This window comes from Megalops cyprinoides, chromosome 11 (genome assembly GCF_013368585.1).
Source record: "Megalops cyprinoides isolate fMegCyp1 chromosome 11, fMegCyp1.pri, whole genome shotgun sequence".
Lineage (NCBI taxonomy): Eukaryota > Metazoa > Chordata > Actinopteri > Elopiformes > Megalopidae > Megalops > Megalops cyprinoides.
Genome location: NC_050593.1, coordinates 28,809,707 through 28,825,104, shown reverse-complemented (window position 1 = coordinate 28,825,104; position 15,398 = coordinate 28,809,707). Strand labels below are relative to the sequence as shown.

General features: G+C 40.2%; 1 protein-coding gene across 1 annotated transcript; it reads left to right on the top strand.

Annotated features, from left to right (window-relative positions):
- The first annotated feature begins 1,998 nt into the window (after positions 1-1,998).
- On the top strand, positions 1,999-14,592 carry ndfip2 (Nedd4 family interacting protein 2). The gene is made up of 8 exons (XM_036541341.1): positions 1,999-2,444; positions 9,392-9,566; positions 9,797-9,924; positions 10,583-10,673; positions 10,930-11,054; positions 11,816-11,882; positions 13,489-13,594; positions 13,894-14,592. Exons 1-7 carry the CDS (start codon positions 2,409-2,411, stop codon positions 13,590-13,592), a joined length of 726 nt encoding a protein of 241 aa, XP_036397234.1. The 5' UTR covers positions 1,999-2,408; the 3' UTR covers positions 13,593-13,594; positions 13,894-14,592.
- The last annotated feature ends 806 nt before the right edge of the window (positions 14,593-15,398 follow it).

The window sequence follows — 15,398 nt, the reverse complement described above, 5'->3', positions numbered from 1 at the left end:
GGGCGGGCATTTGATATTTCGTGCGGGGGCACACAAAATCACCACGGCAACTTGTGGTGGAAAATTTCTGACTAAGTGTATATCTCATATGTAAATCATAAGCATTGCCAGTAGATGTCAGTTTTTGATTTTAACCACAGTTATTGATATATTAAATCAGCTATTTACTTTATTTTTACTATGCATGTGGAGGTATGTAAGTGTATAAGGAAACCAGACAATCCAATATGTATACTTTGTATGCATGTGAGCAGAAACTAAAAAGAAGGGTCAGAAGTGTACAGGAGACTGTGGGACGGGTATGCAGCTGCGAGATATCTGTATGCAGCAAGTTACAAAATGCAGCCTGTTGTTGGGCCTGATAATGAGAGTTACACACTTCGGACATTGCCCAGAAGATGGACCTTGAGTTTAAAATAAAAAATAATTGGACTCTGTGAGGAGGGGGGTTGCAAGCATCGGGGTTCTTTCTTTAGTGTTACACAAGACTGCTCAGTGCCATATCTCCCTGATGCTGCCAAGTGCTTTTTTACTGAAGGGGTGTGGCTTGTGGAAATGATGCCAGTAAATGTTAGTTAAGCCAAAGCAAGTAATCGGTTATTTTTAGACATGTGCAACTCTGGCAGGCATTGCCAAGTAGATATCAGACAGGCCAGAGTAAGTAATCAACTATTTTTTCATATATTAGATATGCACGGCCTTGGAGATAATGGTGTACAGCCAAGACAGGACAGTTGTTTTTTGTGTGTATCATACAGGTGTGATCTTGGCGGCAATGATGTACAGAAAAGGTAGGGGGTGAAGTGGAAATGATGCCAGAATGGAAAACAATGATGTACAGAAAACGTGTTATGAAACCGAAGGAGGGGATTTGAGTCTAAGCTCCACAACAAGAGGAGCTAAGGGAAAGCATAAAAGAGAAGTGCATTTAGAGGGTGGGGCAGAATGAATGGGTGCGAGTGAGTGAGACTGCTCCGCGCGGACCAGCCCGGTTTACTGTATGCTGTTTTGAAACGTATGCAATAAACCTAATTACATCAGACTGTGTGAATTATTCTTGTTTTTTCTTTTGGAGAACTGCTGGACAAGTGTGGAGGGAACCCTCAGTCCAACTGGCCTGGACTGCGGCTAGTTTTCTACCATAAACTGCAACTGCAGTTTTCCCCACTAAGCTTAGGGTACTGCAAAAGCTTATACTGCCTGCAGGCTTTTGCCATCAACACTTATAAAGGCTTTAACTTATAAAGTTTTTTTTTACCACAATCGTAGAAGGGGTAGGAGTTTGGGGAGTTTGTTGGAATAGGTGGGACTTCCATTTGTACAAAACATGGACAGTGACCCTGCTGTTCTGACAATTTAGGGAGCTCACTCCACTACTTGGGGGCCCAAGTAAAGAAGGGACATGACTGACACGAGTGACTCTTCCAAGCAGGGAAGAGTAAGTAGAAGTCAAGTATATAAATAATGAAGACATCCTGTCGCTTTTCCAGGTTTTGTTTCCTCGTTTTTTGACAGAGGATTAGAACTTTCCCACGTCAGTCTTGTTTTTGTCATTTTTAATCGCATCGTGTGTTTTTCTATAGCGTTGTCTTTTTGTGTGGTTTAATGATTTGACGCAGGTAGCACAAGACAAATTACATTCGTCAGTACGCAGTGTACCAGATGGATATTGTTGCAATCTCTCATTCAAAGAAATGCTTCTCGATGTTGCTCCCGCATTCACGTTTAGTTTGCGTACACCCCCCCCCCCCACTACTGTTTCGCATCACAACCTTCGATTGTATAAGTATAATTGCCTGTGCGATTGTATAATGTCTGTGCGGATTTCTCTGCTGAGACCGGAGTACCTACCCGGAGGATATAACTATTCAAATACAGGTTGAAAGACTGGCAGGTCACATGGTCGTGGAAAAAAAAAACTCGGTCCCTTAGAATGTCATTGTTGCTAGCCGCTTATCAAGGACGGAGGTTATCCCAAAGTGAACATTTAACCCGCCTCCTCCTCCACCCCTGGCTACTCACTGGCCCACACGGTGATGTCGGGAAAACGTTCACACTGACTTCGGTTTAGGGAATAGGGGAGAACGGGTGGTTAGGACGCAGCGTTACTGTAACGTTATGTGAAGTAGGCGCAGCACATGCGTACCCACTACGTCAGCTCACAGTGATTGTTTTTTTTTCCACAGCAGCTCTGTCACAAAGATTTGCCCAGAATGCACGCCAATGCAAGCGGAGACACGTAGTTCTTTTTGTAAATAACCAACCTGGGTACCAAGCTGGCTAAGTCAAGTTGTTTTTCCCCGAACACGGAACAATAGGTAGCAAGCAAGCTATTGTATTAGAATCAAATAACCCATTAAGTTTTCGCTGCTGCCAGCCAGCAAGCTGAACTAGCTAACCAACAAAAAATGGAGCATCACCAAGCAGCGAGCCGATACCAAGTGGTAAGGAAATTATTCGACTGGCTGTTTACCTTTAATTTGTTGGTAAAAAAAAAACAACGAAATCTCTAACTTGGCGTTTCAAGTTAGCCAGGTAGCTGGCGCTGAATTGTGGGTAATTATCTAGTTAACCAGCTCGCACAGTCGTACTTCCGCATTAGCTGTTTAGCTAGCTAACGTTTGCGGTGTATAATCCGAGTTAGCGAGCCACCAAGCGAATGACAGTGTTTAGTCTTGCTAAAATAACTCATGACTGTGGTTTGTTTATTAGTTAAGTAGCTCAGCTACTCACCAGCGGCTACTCAGTGAGCTGTCTATACGCACTTAAAATACAATATTTTATTTTGCGTCCAACAGCTAAATTAACGTTAGCTAACAAGGCGTCGTTACACAGATGGCCCGCTGTTCTAGTTACTCCTGTTAATATCGGATTTCTCAAACAGTGTTTTTCTTCTTTAGGTACTTGACCAAAAAGTAGCTAGCAAGTGGACATTTACGTAGCTAATGTTTACACTAAGTTTGTTGCGTAACATTGTTAGCGAGTCCTCGTCAATGCAGTGTATTGATTGCTAGCGAGCCCCTTCCAGTTAGTAAGATAATGTATGTATTCTGATAGGACACCGTCGAATATGTACGGATGCGTGGGGCCTAATGAGTTAACTGCGTAGTTTTAAATGGAGGAAAGCCGGTAATTAACAATTTAAAATGTTCAGCGGCATTAAAAATGCTTTACTTGAGTATAAATTGGCAAACGTTAGAGGATACAATTAGCCTAAAAACAATTAGTTAACTAGCAAGACACTAAACTAACTAACGCCTCTGGTAACAGTTACCAAGATAGTTAAACCAGTGTTTTATTTAGAATAGGTATCAAAACCATGTGGCAGCATTGATGGTAACATTAGCTATACTGGCCACATGAACCCACGGTTGGTTTAAAAATAGCCTTCCCGTTTTGATACTCAGTTGCTATGGAGAATTAGGACATAAAGACACTTTTTTTTTCCTTTTCTGTCGAAGAAACCGTTTCGGCTGGCATTTAAATTTGTGGCTGTGGTCAATGGAATGAAACTGGTGGTAAGCAGGGCTAGCAGTCTAACACTGAGTTGAGAGTATATGGAGAAAAGAGTAGGGGAGTATTACCAGTATTGAAGAGAAAAAGGGCAAATTAAGAGCCGTACCATCAACTCAAAATTTAGCTAATGTAGGCCTCCTTAATGTACTGTACCCAGCATAGCAGCTGTAACCTCCCAGGAACTACAGTTAAGGTGTTTTCATCTTTCAACAAATCCTTTGACACAGAAACATTTATTTATAAGTTTGATTTTTAGCATGAATTTAAGGCCTGTAGTACTTTCTACTGCGACTAAAGTATCTAAGAGGTACACCACACTCACTGGTTTAATTGGCAGATTATTCGCCATTTTTGTAACATTAGATCTGATTTTTACCTCCTGCATATTAGACAGTTGCTACGCAACGACCACAAAAGGCTTGCGTCAGCGTGTCACGGTACGTGGCTGCTGGGTTTTCCTTTTTAGGGTAAATTGGGTTGTATTTTGATGTGTGTGGTTAGGTGTCACTGCTTCCTGTTGTCTTTTCCCCCCTCCCTCATATTTCGGTGCTGAGCTTCTTGGTTATGTGGCTTACTCTTCCATTGGGCTACTGGAACTGCAGATAGCAGGTCAGAATTTGATTCTGAAAAATGCAGCTTGGTAGTGAGACATAAGGGAGAGGGGCTGTGAGCCAGGGTAAGCACAACAGTATTGTTCATCCTTCAAACCAGCACTCAGGTTCAATTTCACAGAAAAGCAGGGGCTACAGCACCAAGCATCAAAGCCTGATTACAAAGCTTGGCTCTTAAATTAGTGGAGAGTACCATAATTATTTTTTATTCCGCCATCCTTGGTTCAACTATTACATGCCAACCCCCCCCCCCCCCCCAAACCAAATATTGCCTTAGGCAGACATCATAACTAGATTTTTGCACCTCACGCAATTTGGTGAAGGTACTTCTGTTTATGCAGGACAAGTATTGATTGGTGCTGTCCTGGATGGGTAGAAATCATGAAGTGACGAGTCAGAAATCACAACTAGGTGGGTTATTGTGCAAAAGAGAGTGGCAGAAATAGTTGTGTGGGCGTCAGTGACTGAGGTCCAGAATGCACAATGTCATAAAGTTGAATGTTACGGCATTAAAACCTGATGTAAAAAGGTGTGGAAATCACTCATTGGCATGGAAACTATTTTTCTGCAAGCACACTTGCTGGTCAGTCTCACCACTTGAAGGTTTTTTTTTTTTACATCACTCCTCCTGGGAGGGTTCTTCCATAGGGGAAAAAACACTCATCAATATGATGCCTTCTCCTAACAGCTAATGTGCCATGTGGGAGGACATTCTAGAATTGAGGGGGTGGATTTCAGAGACAAGAAGGAGATTATTAGGCCCTCAAATTCTTGCTTTGATCAAGTCAGCAATTCTGCAGGCTTTGGATGGGAGGGCTATCCCACGGTTCTCTGAATGGACACATTGGTTCTGTATGGGTAGTGTAAAAGTAAACCAAACGATTTGAAAAGATGGCAGAAGCAGGAGCTTTTATGTGTAAGAATGCATTACAAAGGTGAGAGCTCTCACCCTCTTCTGTGGAACTCCCTCAAAGTAATATTGCCAAAACATTAAGGTGAGTGGCAGGGCCTAGCTTCAGGTCAGGGGGTGGCGTGAATCATCTAACATCCAGTTTAATAATTTTTCCCATAGAAAGTATTTCATTTCAATTTTCAGCTCCATATTTAATGTTTGTACAGCATTCAGAATCAGATACTGTTTTTTTGTTTCCTCTCACTGGCTATGTCTTCACTATTGTGGGTGCAATATTAATATACACATATTTTGAAAAGGTAGCCTGTAGCCTTCACCTGTGATATATTGCTCAGTTAATTGCATATCTTTCATTTCACTGAAAATGTTAGAGCCTTGAAACTAACTTTTTAACAACACACACTAACAATACCATGCATAAATGGAGAGAAAAAAAAAACATTTGGAATGTGTTAGGTGTAGGGCTACATATACTCCTCACGCATGCATGAGGAATAGCATTCCAAACTTTTACACACATATATTAATATGGCATAGTATATTTTATATAATTTCAGTATAAGTTGCATTACTGAACAACAGTCTTGTTCAGTCTTTTAGCTGATACTGTAGTCAGTTTAATGGCACATTTAATAATAGTATCTGAAAGTTTTAGCACTGGAATCCTCTTGACATAAATAAGATCGAGTTGCCACAGGTGACTCATTGTAGATGACATGTGTTGTGTAACCCTGCAGAGTCAGCAATAAGAGCTTAAATATTCTCCTGTCCTGAGGACATTCATCTTTAGCTCAGTAAAGATCATGTGTTGGAAGTTATACATTGCACAGTTATGAAGGCTGCTTGTTCAAATGTTCTGACCCAGACTATTTCTTAATCCACCAATGCAATGTATTCATTTTCTGGTTATTGGGGGGGGGGGGGGGGGGGGTGTGTAAGCCTACTAAAGGAACTTTAGCTGTAATAAGCATTGTAATGATAAATTAATTGGTAGTTGTTTGTGTGCCATGCCCAATATTGTCATCAAAATCATTTTTCACATGTAAGTAATTTTCACAGCACCCATATTTGCGTATTCATCAGAAACAGACTGGATGTCTGGGCTATGCATCTCTGGCAACACCCTCTGTTGCCCAGTATGGTGAACATTACTGTTGTCTGCAGGTGTACTTACTTAAATTTCGTGAACAAGATGTTTACATTTTCTCTCAGTATTCATTTATTCGCGTTGTATTTTCCACATTGTGAAACATCAGCAGTAGATGCAAGCCCACTCTTGTCCTAGGTGAAAATCACCAGCAATTCTGCTTGAAAACGTCATGGTTGCTTGCTACCTAGTGGTTTTTGATTGAATTCTTGAAATGTCTGAATATTGACTTTGAAAGGGACTGAAAATTATTAATATAAGAAGGTTACAGTGTGTAGTTCTAATTCTGCAGTCTCCCAGACAGGCTTTCCAAGATATTTAGACTAATCTGTTCAGTGCTGCTGTTAAGGACATCACAGTGTTACTAGTACAGTAGAGTCCAGAGTTCTGTATTACATCATCAGTAAGGGGCAAAAAATTGTTTGCAGTCTGTCAGTGGTAAATTTGCAGGTGAATGACTTGAAGTATGATAGGCGATTAGTTGAAATGATAAATGTTCACAAATTTATGACTTTCACTCTGCAAATACTCAAAAGATTAGTTTTATTTTCAAAAGCATCAAGAAAGCATGTGGATGGTCTCGTTCGGGGTTATTGTGGTGCCCGATTGGAAATGTCCATCTTTAACCTATTGGTAATAGGCGAAAGTCTCCAACCACATTGCTGTGTTGCCAGTCAATGCAAGTGAACGTAAATGTCAAAGCAAATGCCCACATGAGAAGTTTGAATATTCATTATGTTGAAGTGGTGGTTCCATTAATATTGAGAAGAATCTGTGCCATGTGATAAAATTTTGGGTTTGGAAGAGGAGATTGTGCAGGGATTGGGGCCAGTTGAATGGGCCAAAGCCATTGTTTCCTCTGCAGTAGTTTGTAATCCCTCTGCTTAGTTCACTGGCATACCTCTCATTGCAAATCCATTTGTAAATAAATAAAGTACATTTTTTCATCAGAAACTATGATTATCTGCACAAAAACCAGCCACATGCTCTATTGATTTTGTCCCTGAAGACACTGGTGTGCTTGTTCAGACCCCAAACACTGTAGCCTAAGTACAAAGAAAAAATCTTACATTGTTGGGATTTTACAGGACTTCAAGGCTTTGTTTTAAAAGCCCATGACCTCTGTGAAATATCCAAATAAGTTTAACATGTGCATAATAATTTTTCTTTGAGCCTCTAAGAAAGAAGTTATTTAACTACATTAAATTGTTACTATTTTTGTTGTATTCCTCCTGTTGATAGGCTTACTAGTCATAATGGAAATATTCACCCTAGTAATATTTATTATGATTATTATAAGGGTTTTAGTCCAGTTCGCAGGAGCAAACCAGGATGTTGACAATACAGAGCACCAATGACACGATGCCCCAGTGTAAGTCAGTCTGATTTAACTGGTGTAGTAAATAGATCGGAAACAATTGAACTCAGTAAACATTAACATAAAACATAAAATGTCATATTCATATTTTAAGTAGCCTCTTTACATATGGAAGGTAAATTTATTTTCTGAATTCAGACCCCCAGTCCCTAAGTGGCACAGTGGTTCTTATCTGTTTCGCCTATACCATTATAGCCTATACCATACCAAAGTATAGGCTGTATATTTCTAGGTAAAGTCTAATGGCAGTTGGCTGATGTGGCCAAGTTGCCCACAATGCCAAAAAAGTGGTAAAAAAAGTTTTTCCATCCGCTCATCAAGCGTATTTAGGCCTTTCATTGGTGGAGCCACAGACTACGCAAGGAAGTGGTTTTCCGTTTTAACCAATGTGGGGGATTTCCCTGGACGCACTGAAAATGTTTCATGTTTTCATGCTGTCGTGTTGTGTTTTCCTAACAATCACACGAGTGCAAGTCAGCCGATGTTTTCTTCATACCTTTCTAGGCCCTTGAACCCTTGCAGTTTATTAATCCCATGCAAGTTTAGGTAACCTTCATCTCCATGTAGTACTTGATTTTGAATTTCACTCACGTGGAAATTGAATCCCTCATGTATTTAACATGCAGACTTGCCGTATTTGTTCTAAATACGAGGTTCCAGTTTGTATGTGGAGTAAAAGAAAAAGTCAGTTAAACACAGAGACTGATCTGTGCATCTCACACGTATGCATAAAATAACGTGGTTTGACAGGAACACATTCAGCCGAAGTATATAAAACTCCATTCTGTCATGTTTCATTGTCGGCTTCAAAAGCAGTTATTTCCTCTGGGTTCCTTGGTGGTTTTAGTGCATTTCATGCCATTAAAGAATCTAGCACCTTATGCAACTCCTGAGGGGTTTTCCCACGGCTTCTCATAATGAAACAAACTTTGAGTCCAACACATTTGGTTGAGCTTTAAAACACTTGTAAGGTAGCTCAGTGCCATGTAAAAAGGATTTTACATACAATGGGTCTTTGTCACTTATGTTTTACTGAGTTTACAGAGGGATGGATTTTTACAGTTGGATGGAAAAATCCATATTGTCACAAAAGACAAGAGACGTATAGGGAGAAAACACACACCAGGTCAATCTTAGGATGGTAATACAAAGTCATGTGCCATTGTTTTATGACTGTTACATATGTTACATGCATATCTCTCTCTCTGCTGCTGTCCACTGTGCCAATTTAGATGTGACCACACCAACAGCAGATTAGCATAATCATATTTCTTTTTTGCAATAAAATGTTATTTTCCAGTTTTGGAAGGCGTCAGTTCAGCTGTTTTTGTCTCTTGATGAGCTTTTCTTGTGAGCTTCGTCTCGTGTCTCTTCTGTAGGAAGTCTTGGTTAAAGACTGAACTCAGAGCTGTGTCTCCACGCCATTGGAATTGAGGAATGGTGCTGTAAGACTGGCTGAGGGGTACTGTGTGTTCTGGGCAGATGAGTTGTGCCAGGCTCATCCTCTTTGATGTCTTTATACGGATTGCCTCACTGAGTTTCAGTGCCAGATTCAGTCATACTACAGAGCACTCATTCCATAAATTTAAGCAGGTCTTTGAACTGCTGCATTGGTACACATTAATAATTAATGCCAGCAGCCTCCAAATTCACGGTGGTATGAAAATTTTGGCACAAAAATTATTTTTGTCAGAAATCAGTACTCAAATTTAAGGACAAAGCACATTGTTTTTAGATTGTATCGGGGGCCTCTCATGCAGTGTAATTGCAGTTCTGGTGACCGTGTCTGTTTCATTGTTTTGGTTGTTTTGTCTTCTGTTACCCAGTTACACAATGAGGACGATCCGTCTGAAGCATCCACCAGTGCGACCGCGTCCACCAGTGCAGAGGCGACCGCTTCCACCGCAGTGGCGCCTCCTGCTGATCAAACGGTGCCAGCAGAAGCAGAGGCCCCACCCCCTCCCTATGCCAGCATCGCGCTGGGAGCGAGCGCGGCTCCAGGTGCAGTGTGCTTCTCTGTCACGGCCTGGGCCTGGGGTTTTAAACTCTCGTTTCTCTGGTACAGATCTAATGGCCCAAGTCTCACTTCCTGCTAGCCGCCAAAATTAGGTCAAGCCAATCCCGTGGGCATGGTGGTTTTAGCGTCGTTTCATTTTGTGGTATGACGTGCTTGCCCAAATGGTTTGTGTGTGTTCGGAAGATAACCCACTTTCTTCTCTGGTCTCCCACAGAGGGCTTTCAGGGTGACTTACCAGTGCCCCCTCCATACAGTGTTGCTACCTCACTGCCTACCTACGATGAAGCTGAGAAAGCTAAAGCTGCGGCCATGGCGGCCACCGCTGTGGATGTGGTGCAGCGTGTAAATCCTCTCTTCCTTTTTTCCTCTTCTTCTTAGCATTATTAGCATTATTATTACTATTAGTAGTGGTAGTATTAATGGTAATGATTACTGTTACCAGTCGTAGTAGCTTGAGTGATTTGTTTAACACCGTGTTTCCCAACCCTGCTCCTGGAGGCACACTGTCCTGCATATCTTCTATGTATCCTTCCTGCTTGACTAAATCAGGTGTGCTCAGCTAATCAAAAGTGCCACTGATGAGTTCAGTCAGGTAGGTAGAGCAGGGATAGATACAAGATATGCAGGACGGTGTGCCTTCAGGAGCAGGGTTGGGAAACGCTGGTTTAACAGACACCCTTGTTCAGGATGCCTCGCAAAGGATATGTTTTTTCCCATATTACCCATTTACAGAGCTGGATGTTTACTTAAGCAGCTTGATGAAGACTTTGGTCAGAGGTCGAACAGCACTGCCTCACTAGGGGAGTCTGAACCTGTGAACTTCTGGCTAGAAGCCCATTTGGCTGTCCTACCGTGTATACATGCCTGCTTTAAGTGGGAATGTGGATTGCTAGAGAACATCAGATGTATCAGAGTTTAAGCTGTGTTTGAATTTGCATCAATATTAGATCATTTGCAATGAAGTGATTTTATTTTTCTTCTCTGGTTCAATCACCTGAAGCCAGAGGAAGATTTCCCGCCTCGTGATGATTTCAGCGATGCAGATCAGCTGAGAGTTGGCAACGATGGAATATTTATGCTGGCCTTTTTCAGTAAGTCTTCTACTTGCATAATCTCTCTTAACCGAGTTGAGCTAATGTAAAAAGGATGTGTTGTGCGTTAAAGTGCAAAATGGTGCGGCATAAATCCTTTGTTTTAAAGGTTTCTAAGGGATTCTGCTGCCATATCATAGTTTTAACCAAGGTTTGATAGCATTCTATCATGCTGCCTTTTTTTTTAGGAGTGCTGATGGTAAACAGATGTTATATATAATACAGTTTGATTTTCTTTGTTTCCATCCCCAAACAGTGGCTTTCCTTTTCAACTGGATCGGCTTCTGCCTGTCTTTCTGCCTGACCAACACCATCGCTGGACGTTACGGGGCCATCTGTGGCTTTGGACTGTCCCTTATCAAGTGGATCCTCATTGTAAGGGTGCGTGTCTCCTGCCCCCACAACCACTGAATCCGTCATCTCCACTGAATCGGGACACTTTTCCTGTTTTTTTTCTTTTTCCAGTACAGTTTTTGAAATAATTTTCCATTTCTACACCAAACCCTTATGAAAATGCCTCAGCATTTTTTTAATCTCAGATTTTCTGTAATATGACCAGATGTTCAGGCACCTGGAGGTTGCAGTTGGTAAAATTAGGCTTTGGTCCTATCGGTGTTGCTGTGCTAGCTATTGGTGTTCTGTTGTAGAACTCTCCCCTTTAAGAATATTCATTAAAACTAGCAAATCAGCAATGGCAGAGACTTTCTATGGAGGAGATTATCTAATAGAATCATCTAATAAGTGTTCAGTGCAGCCTTGGGGAACACTTTCAAGGAGAGGTCTGGTCCAAAATTAAAATTAGATATGTTTTATTATATGTATGAGAACTGTGAGCTTGCCTGTCTCCCGGCTACTGATACTACCAGCTACAGCTTTTCATTAGAGCCAAGAGATATAACATTACTGTTAAAAAAGAATTAAAGTCACCAATAATCGGGTAAGAGAACTTGTCAGTGTGAGGTTTGTCCATGGCATTGATTTCTTTGTTTATGATTTTAGTCAAAAGTGTGACTGGTTCCTTTAGCAGGTCATTCACTGTCCATTGGGTGGAGTTATCTTTAGTTTCCATCCCGGTCCAATGAGTTGACATTTACAGCACAATGCTTAGGAAGTATTTGATTTTTTTGTGATTTTTGTTTCAGTTTTCAGACTATTTTACTGGATACTTCAATGGGCAGTACTGGCTCTGGTGGATATTCCTTGTTCTTGGTGAGTTAAAATAAAAATATTCTGAGAAAATACAGTGGCAATATACTTACCAGCAAAATAAAATTTAAAATATAAAATGCAGTCTGAAGTAACTGCCTTGTCAGAAGGTTTTGTTGAATATAGCTGTAAGTAACTAGAAGTGTAAATAACTTGGCCCAGTCTAAAGGGATTGCTGTCGTATAAACAGAAATTCATGAAATGAACTGAACACTTGTGGTGGTGTTTATGTCAAAAAGGTTGTATATTATGGCATATGTATTTGACTGTGAATGTAAACATTAATCTACTTCAAATAAGATAGCCAAGGTATTTCACTGGAAGTCACATTGCTTCCATATGTATAGAACTTTGAATTGGGTAAAGGCAGCTAGTGTAGTCATGGATCTGTTGTATTACAGCGTTAGTTTTCAGACAACAATTTTTTGAGATACCGACCAATGATGTAGACATTTATATTCCTATAAAAACAGTCCATGAAAGTTGAGCTGAGCTGAAACTGAGCGGAAATGTCTTGTATGTTTTAATCAGTGATTTGAAAATATGTCTGTGCACTTAATAACTTAGTGGGACTGTTTTCTTAGATTTCAACACTTAATTGTTTCTCCCTTTTAATTACTCACAAATGCCAGCTGAATATGAAGCCCATCCCACTGTGACAGCCTCTGCACCTGATTTGAAGTGCAGGGCAAAGTGCATGCATTCCTCTGATACACGCACGCACGCACGCACACACACACACACACACACACACACACGTGCGCCAGAATGGCTACCTTTCACTCTGTGATACTCACTATGCATCAGGACGCAGACACTGGATAGAGGACAGATAGATTTGAAACGCAGGAGCCTAAGCGAATTGCAGGGTGCCAGGGGTTTTTCGAGCCAACTCCTGCTGTCCTACCTACCACTATCCCTACCAGATCAAAGCTGATTTCTTATGCCGTTATGGTCTCTGTCATCATCAGGCAGGTGATGTAGCCCATTTTGATTGAAACACTTTTTAATTATTAAAAAAAGGAAGATGCGATGCGTTCTACTACTAGTTTCCATGAGATGTAGCCATGTGTTTGCTAATGATGGCCTCCACACTTCCAGTTCCTTCGTGTGCCATAGAGCAACAAAGCACTTCTGTACTAATTACTGAAGAAAATGTCAGAAATGTAGATTTCAGATAATTCAGCCCCTGCCCCCAAAACAAAAAAAATTATTTAGGCAACTAGTAGGCCTAAAGTTCCCCACCATTGAAAGACAAGGTGTGCTTTGCTGCCACCTAGTGGTTGAGACGCTACAGTCTCGAAAACGTACAACACGTGCAGTGGATATGCTGGATCACTCGGCATTGTTTTCGTACTACAGTGGGTTTTGTTGAATAATTTTGAATATTAAGTATCTAGCACATACAGGCAAATGTGGATGGTACCAGAAAAATTAAAATCGAAGCTATAGGGTCAGTCAAAGGTGGAAAGGTGAGATCTGATGTGTTGAAATGAAAATTGGCATACTGGGTCATATTAGCACAGAACATAAACAAGTCAGTGTGTGGGAAGAATGGTCATGATGAAAATTAAGCCCTCTGGTTTTCTCTTTTCCCTCTCACTCCAAGGCCTCCTACTCTTTTTCCGAGGGTTTGTGAACTACTTGAAAGTGCGGAACGTGTCAGAGAACATGGCAGCATCTCACAGAACACGCTTCTTCTTGCTGTACTAGAGGTAAAGAATTCACCACCACTGTTCTGCAGTGAGCCTTTAAAAGTGCTTTTTATGCGATTCCAGTTCATCACTTGTGTTGTTGTGTTGTGCTTTCATGATTAAATGAATCAATATCAGTTGATATATTTCATTGTTGCACTGCCTTTTGTTGGCATTTATTGGTGGCATATGAAATTACTTAGTTATGATATTGATATTGGTGATATAATATTAATTTCAATTTATAGCATGTTGTCATACAGCTGTAGCATTACATGTTTTTTTCCCCAGAATTAATTTTTTTTTTTCTTCATCTCCAGGTTGTGGCTATAAACATTCCTGCTATGTCTGATTCTTTGAGGATTTTCCACCATGCCCAATCAATGGAAAACAATGCCACAGTGGTGCTGTCAAACAATTCACACGAACAAATTTGATTTCACACTCTTAGACATATTAATGTACCCTAGAACCTAGTAGCCAGCATTCCAGTATACTTTCCCCCCCAAACCATCTGGTGACGTGCAGCATCTTGCTTGAATATTCAGATTTTGTACACACACCAGTGGCGATATTTGTAGGGTTTATCTGTATTGCATAAACATAAAAAGCCAAAAATATGCAACCAAGGAACTCTATGCAATTGTCCACTTCCCCAGATCTTGCCCACTTCTGATTTACAAATCAGAGCTCAGAAATTTCATTACAGTTAGTTCATTTTAGAGTTTTCCCACATTTTAGAAATATTTCCTTGTAAATTGCAAAAGTTTTATGGTATTGCTGGTATTAAACAACATTTGCTTGAGTAGGGAGAGTTTTTCTTGATTTGATCCTTGAACTGAACTGTCATAAGCTTATGCCAATTAATACTATGTGCACTATTCAGGAACATGTATTTCTGTTGTGACTGGCTGACTCATAATAATACATACGAATACAGCTTTGGCAATCACTTTCCAACTGGAATCCATGCTTATCCTAAGATCATACTTGCCTTTTGCACCTTTTTTCATATTATCATTGTTGGTTATTTTAAAATGACTTTAATTTGCTTAAACTGTGATGTCTTTTTTTCAATTGTAAAGATTCGTTAATGCTTAAAACTTTTTTTTTTCCTCATGAAAACCTTCTCAGAAGCTACAACAAATGCATGGTTTACTAGACTGAGTTGGTTGAAATATCAAAGCAATGCAACGTTATAGTCTCCAATGTACATTTGCAAACAAGCTGAGATTTTTTTATGAGATAATTTTGAATTTCTCTACTTGAGGTGATTGAGTATGCTTCATGAAATTCTACTGTGTCTTGCCAAATGTCAATAAAGTTGAAAGTGCATCCTGTTTGATTTAAATGTAGTACACTGATTTTGGGAAAAATGCAGTTTAGGTGGTTACCCCTCCTTTGAATTAAGATATGGGTTTTTGTCCTTTAAAGTCAGGGCTATTTTTGCACATTCTCCTTCACAATTTTGGGTCAATATGTTTATTTTAAAGAAAGTATATAGATAATAGAGTTCCGAGGAATGAAAATTCTGTCTGAGCTTGTTGTACACTTGAAAATTAATTAAATTATTGAAATTTTAAAAAAGGAAAAAAAAATGTCCAAACTGACCAACTGACCGAAAAAAGACCATAGAGAAATTCTGCCCATCTCAACCTTTTGAGTGTCTGGAAATGGCCATAAGATTTGTTGCAGTTTAAGATTTTATTTCCATTAATGCTTTCTTCGGATACAAGCTCTGGTGTGTCTTGATCCATGCCGATGTATTGGAAACATTGTCTGTGTGGTACTCAGTTATGTAGTTACTCCATATATTGTCATCCTT

Bases quoted from the DNA above. Each gene is read 5' to 3' on its own strand.
- ndfip2 (XM_036541341.1), top strand. From the start codon at position 2,409: ATGGAGCATCACCAAGCAGCGAGCCGATACCAAGTG. The intron at 9,925-10,582 runs GTAAATCCTCTC...AATCACCTGAAG, and splicing joins CTGTGGATGTGGTGCAGCGT to CCAGAGGAAGATTTCCCGCC. The intron at 11,883-13,488 runs GTGAGTTAAAAT...TCTCACTCCAAG, and splicing joins GTGGATATTCCTTGTTCTTG to GCCTCCTACTCTTTTTCCGA.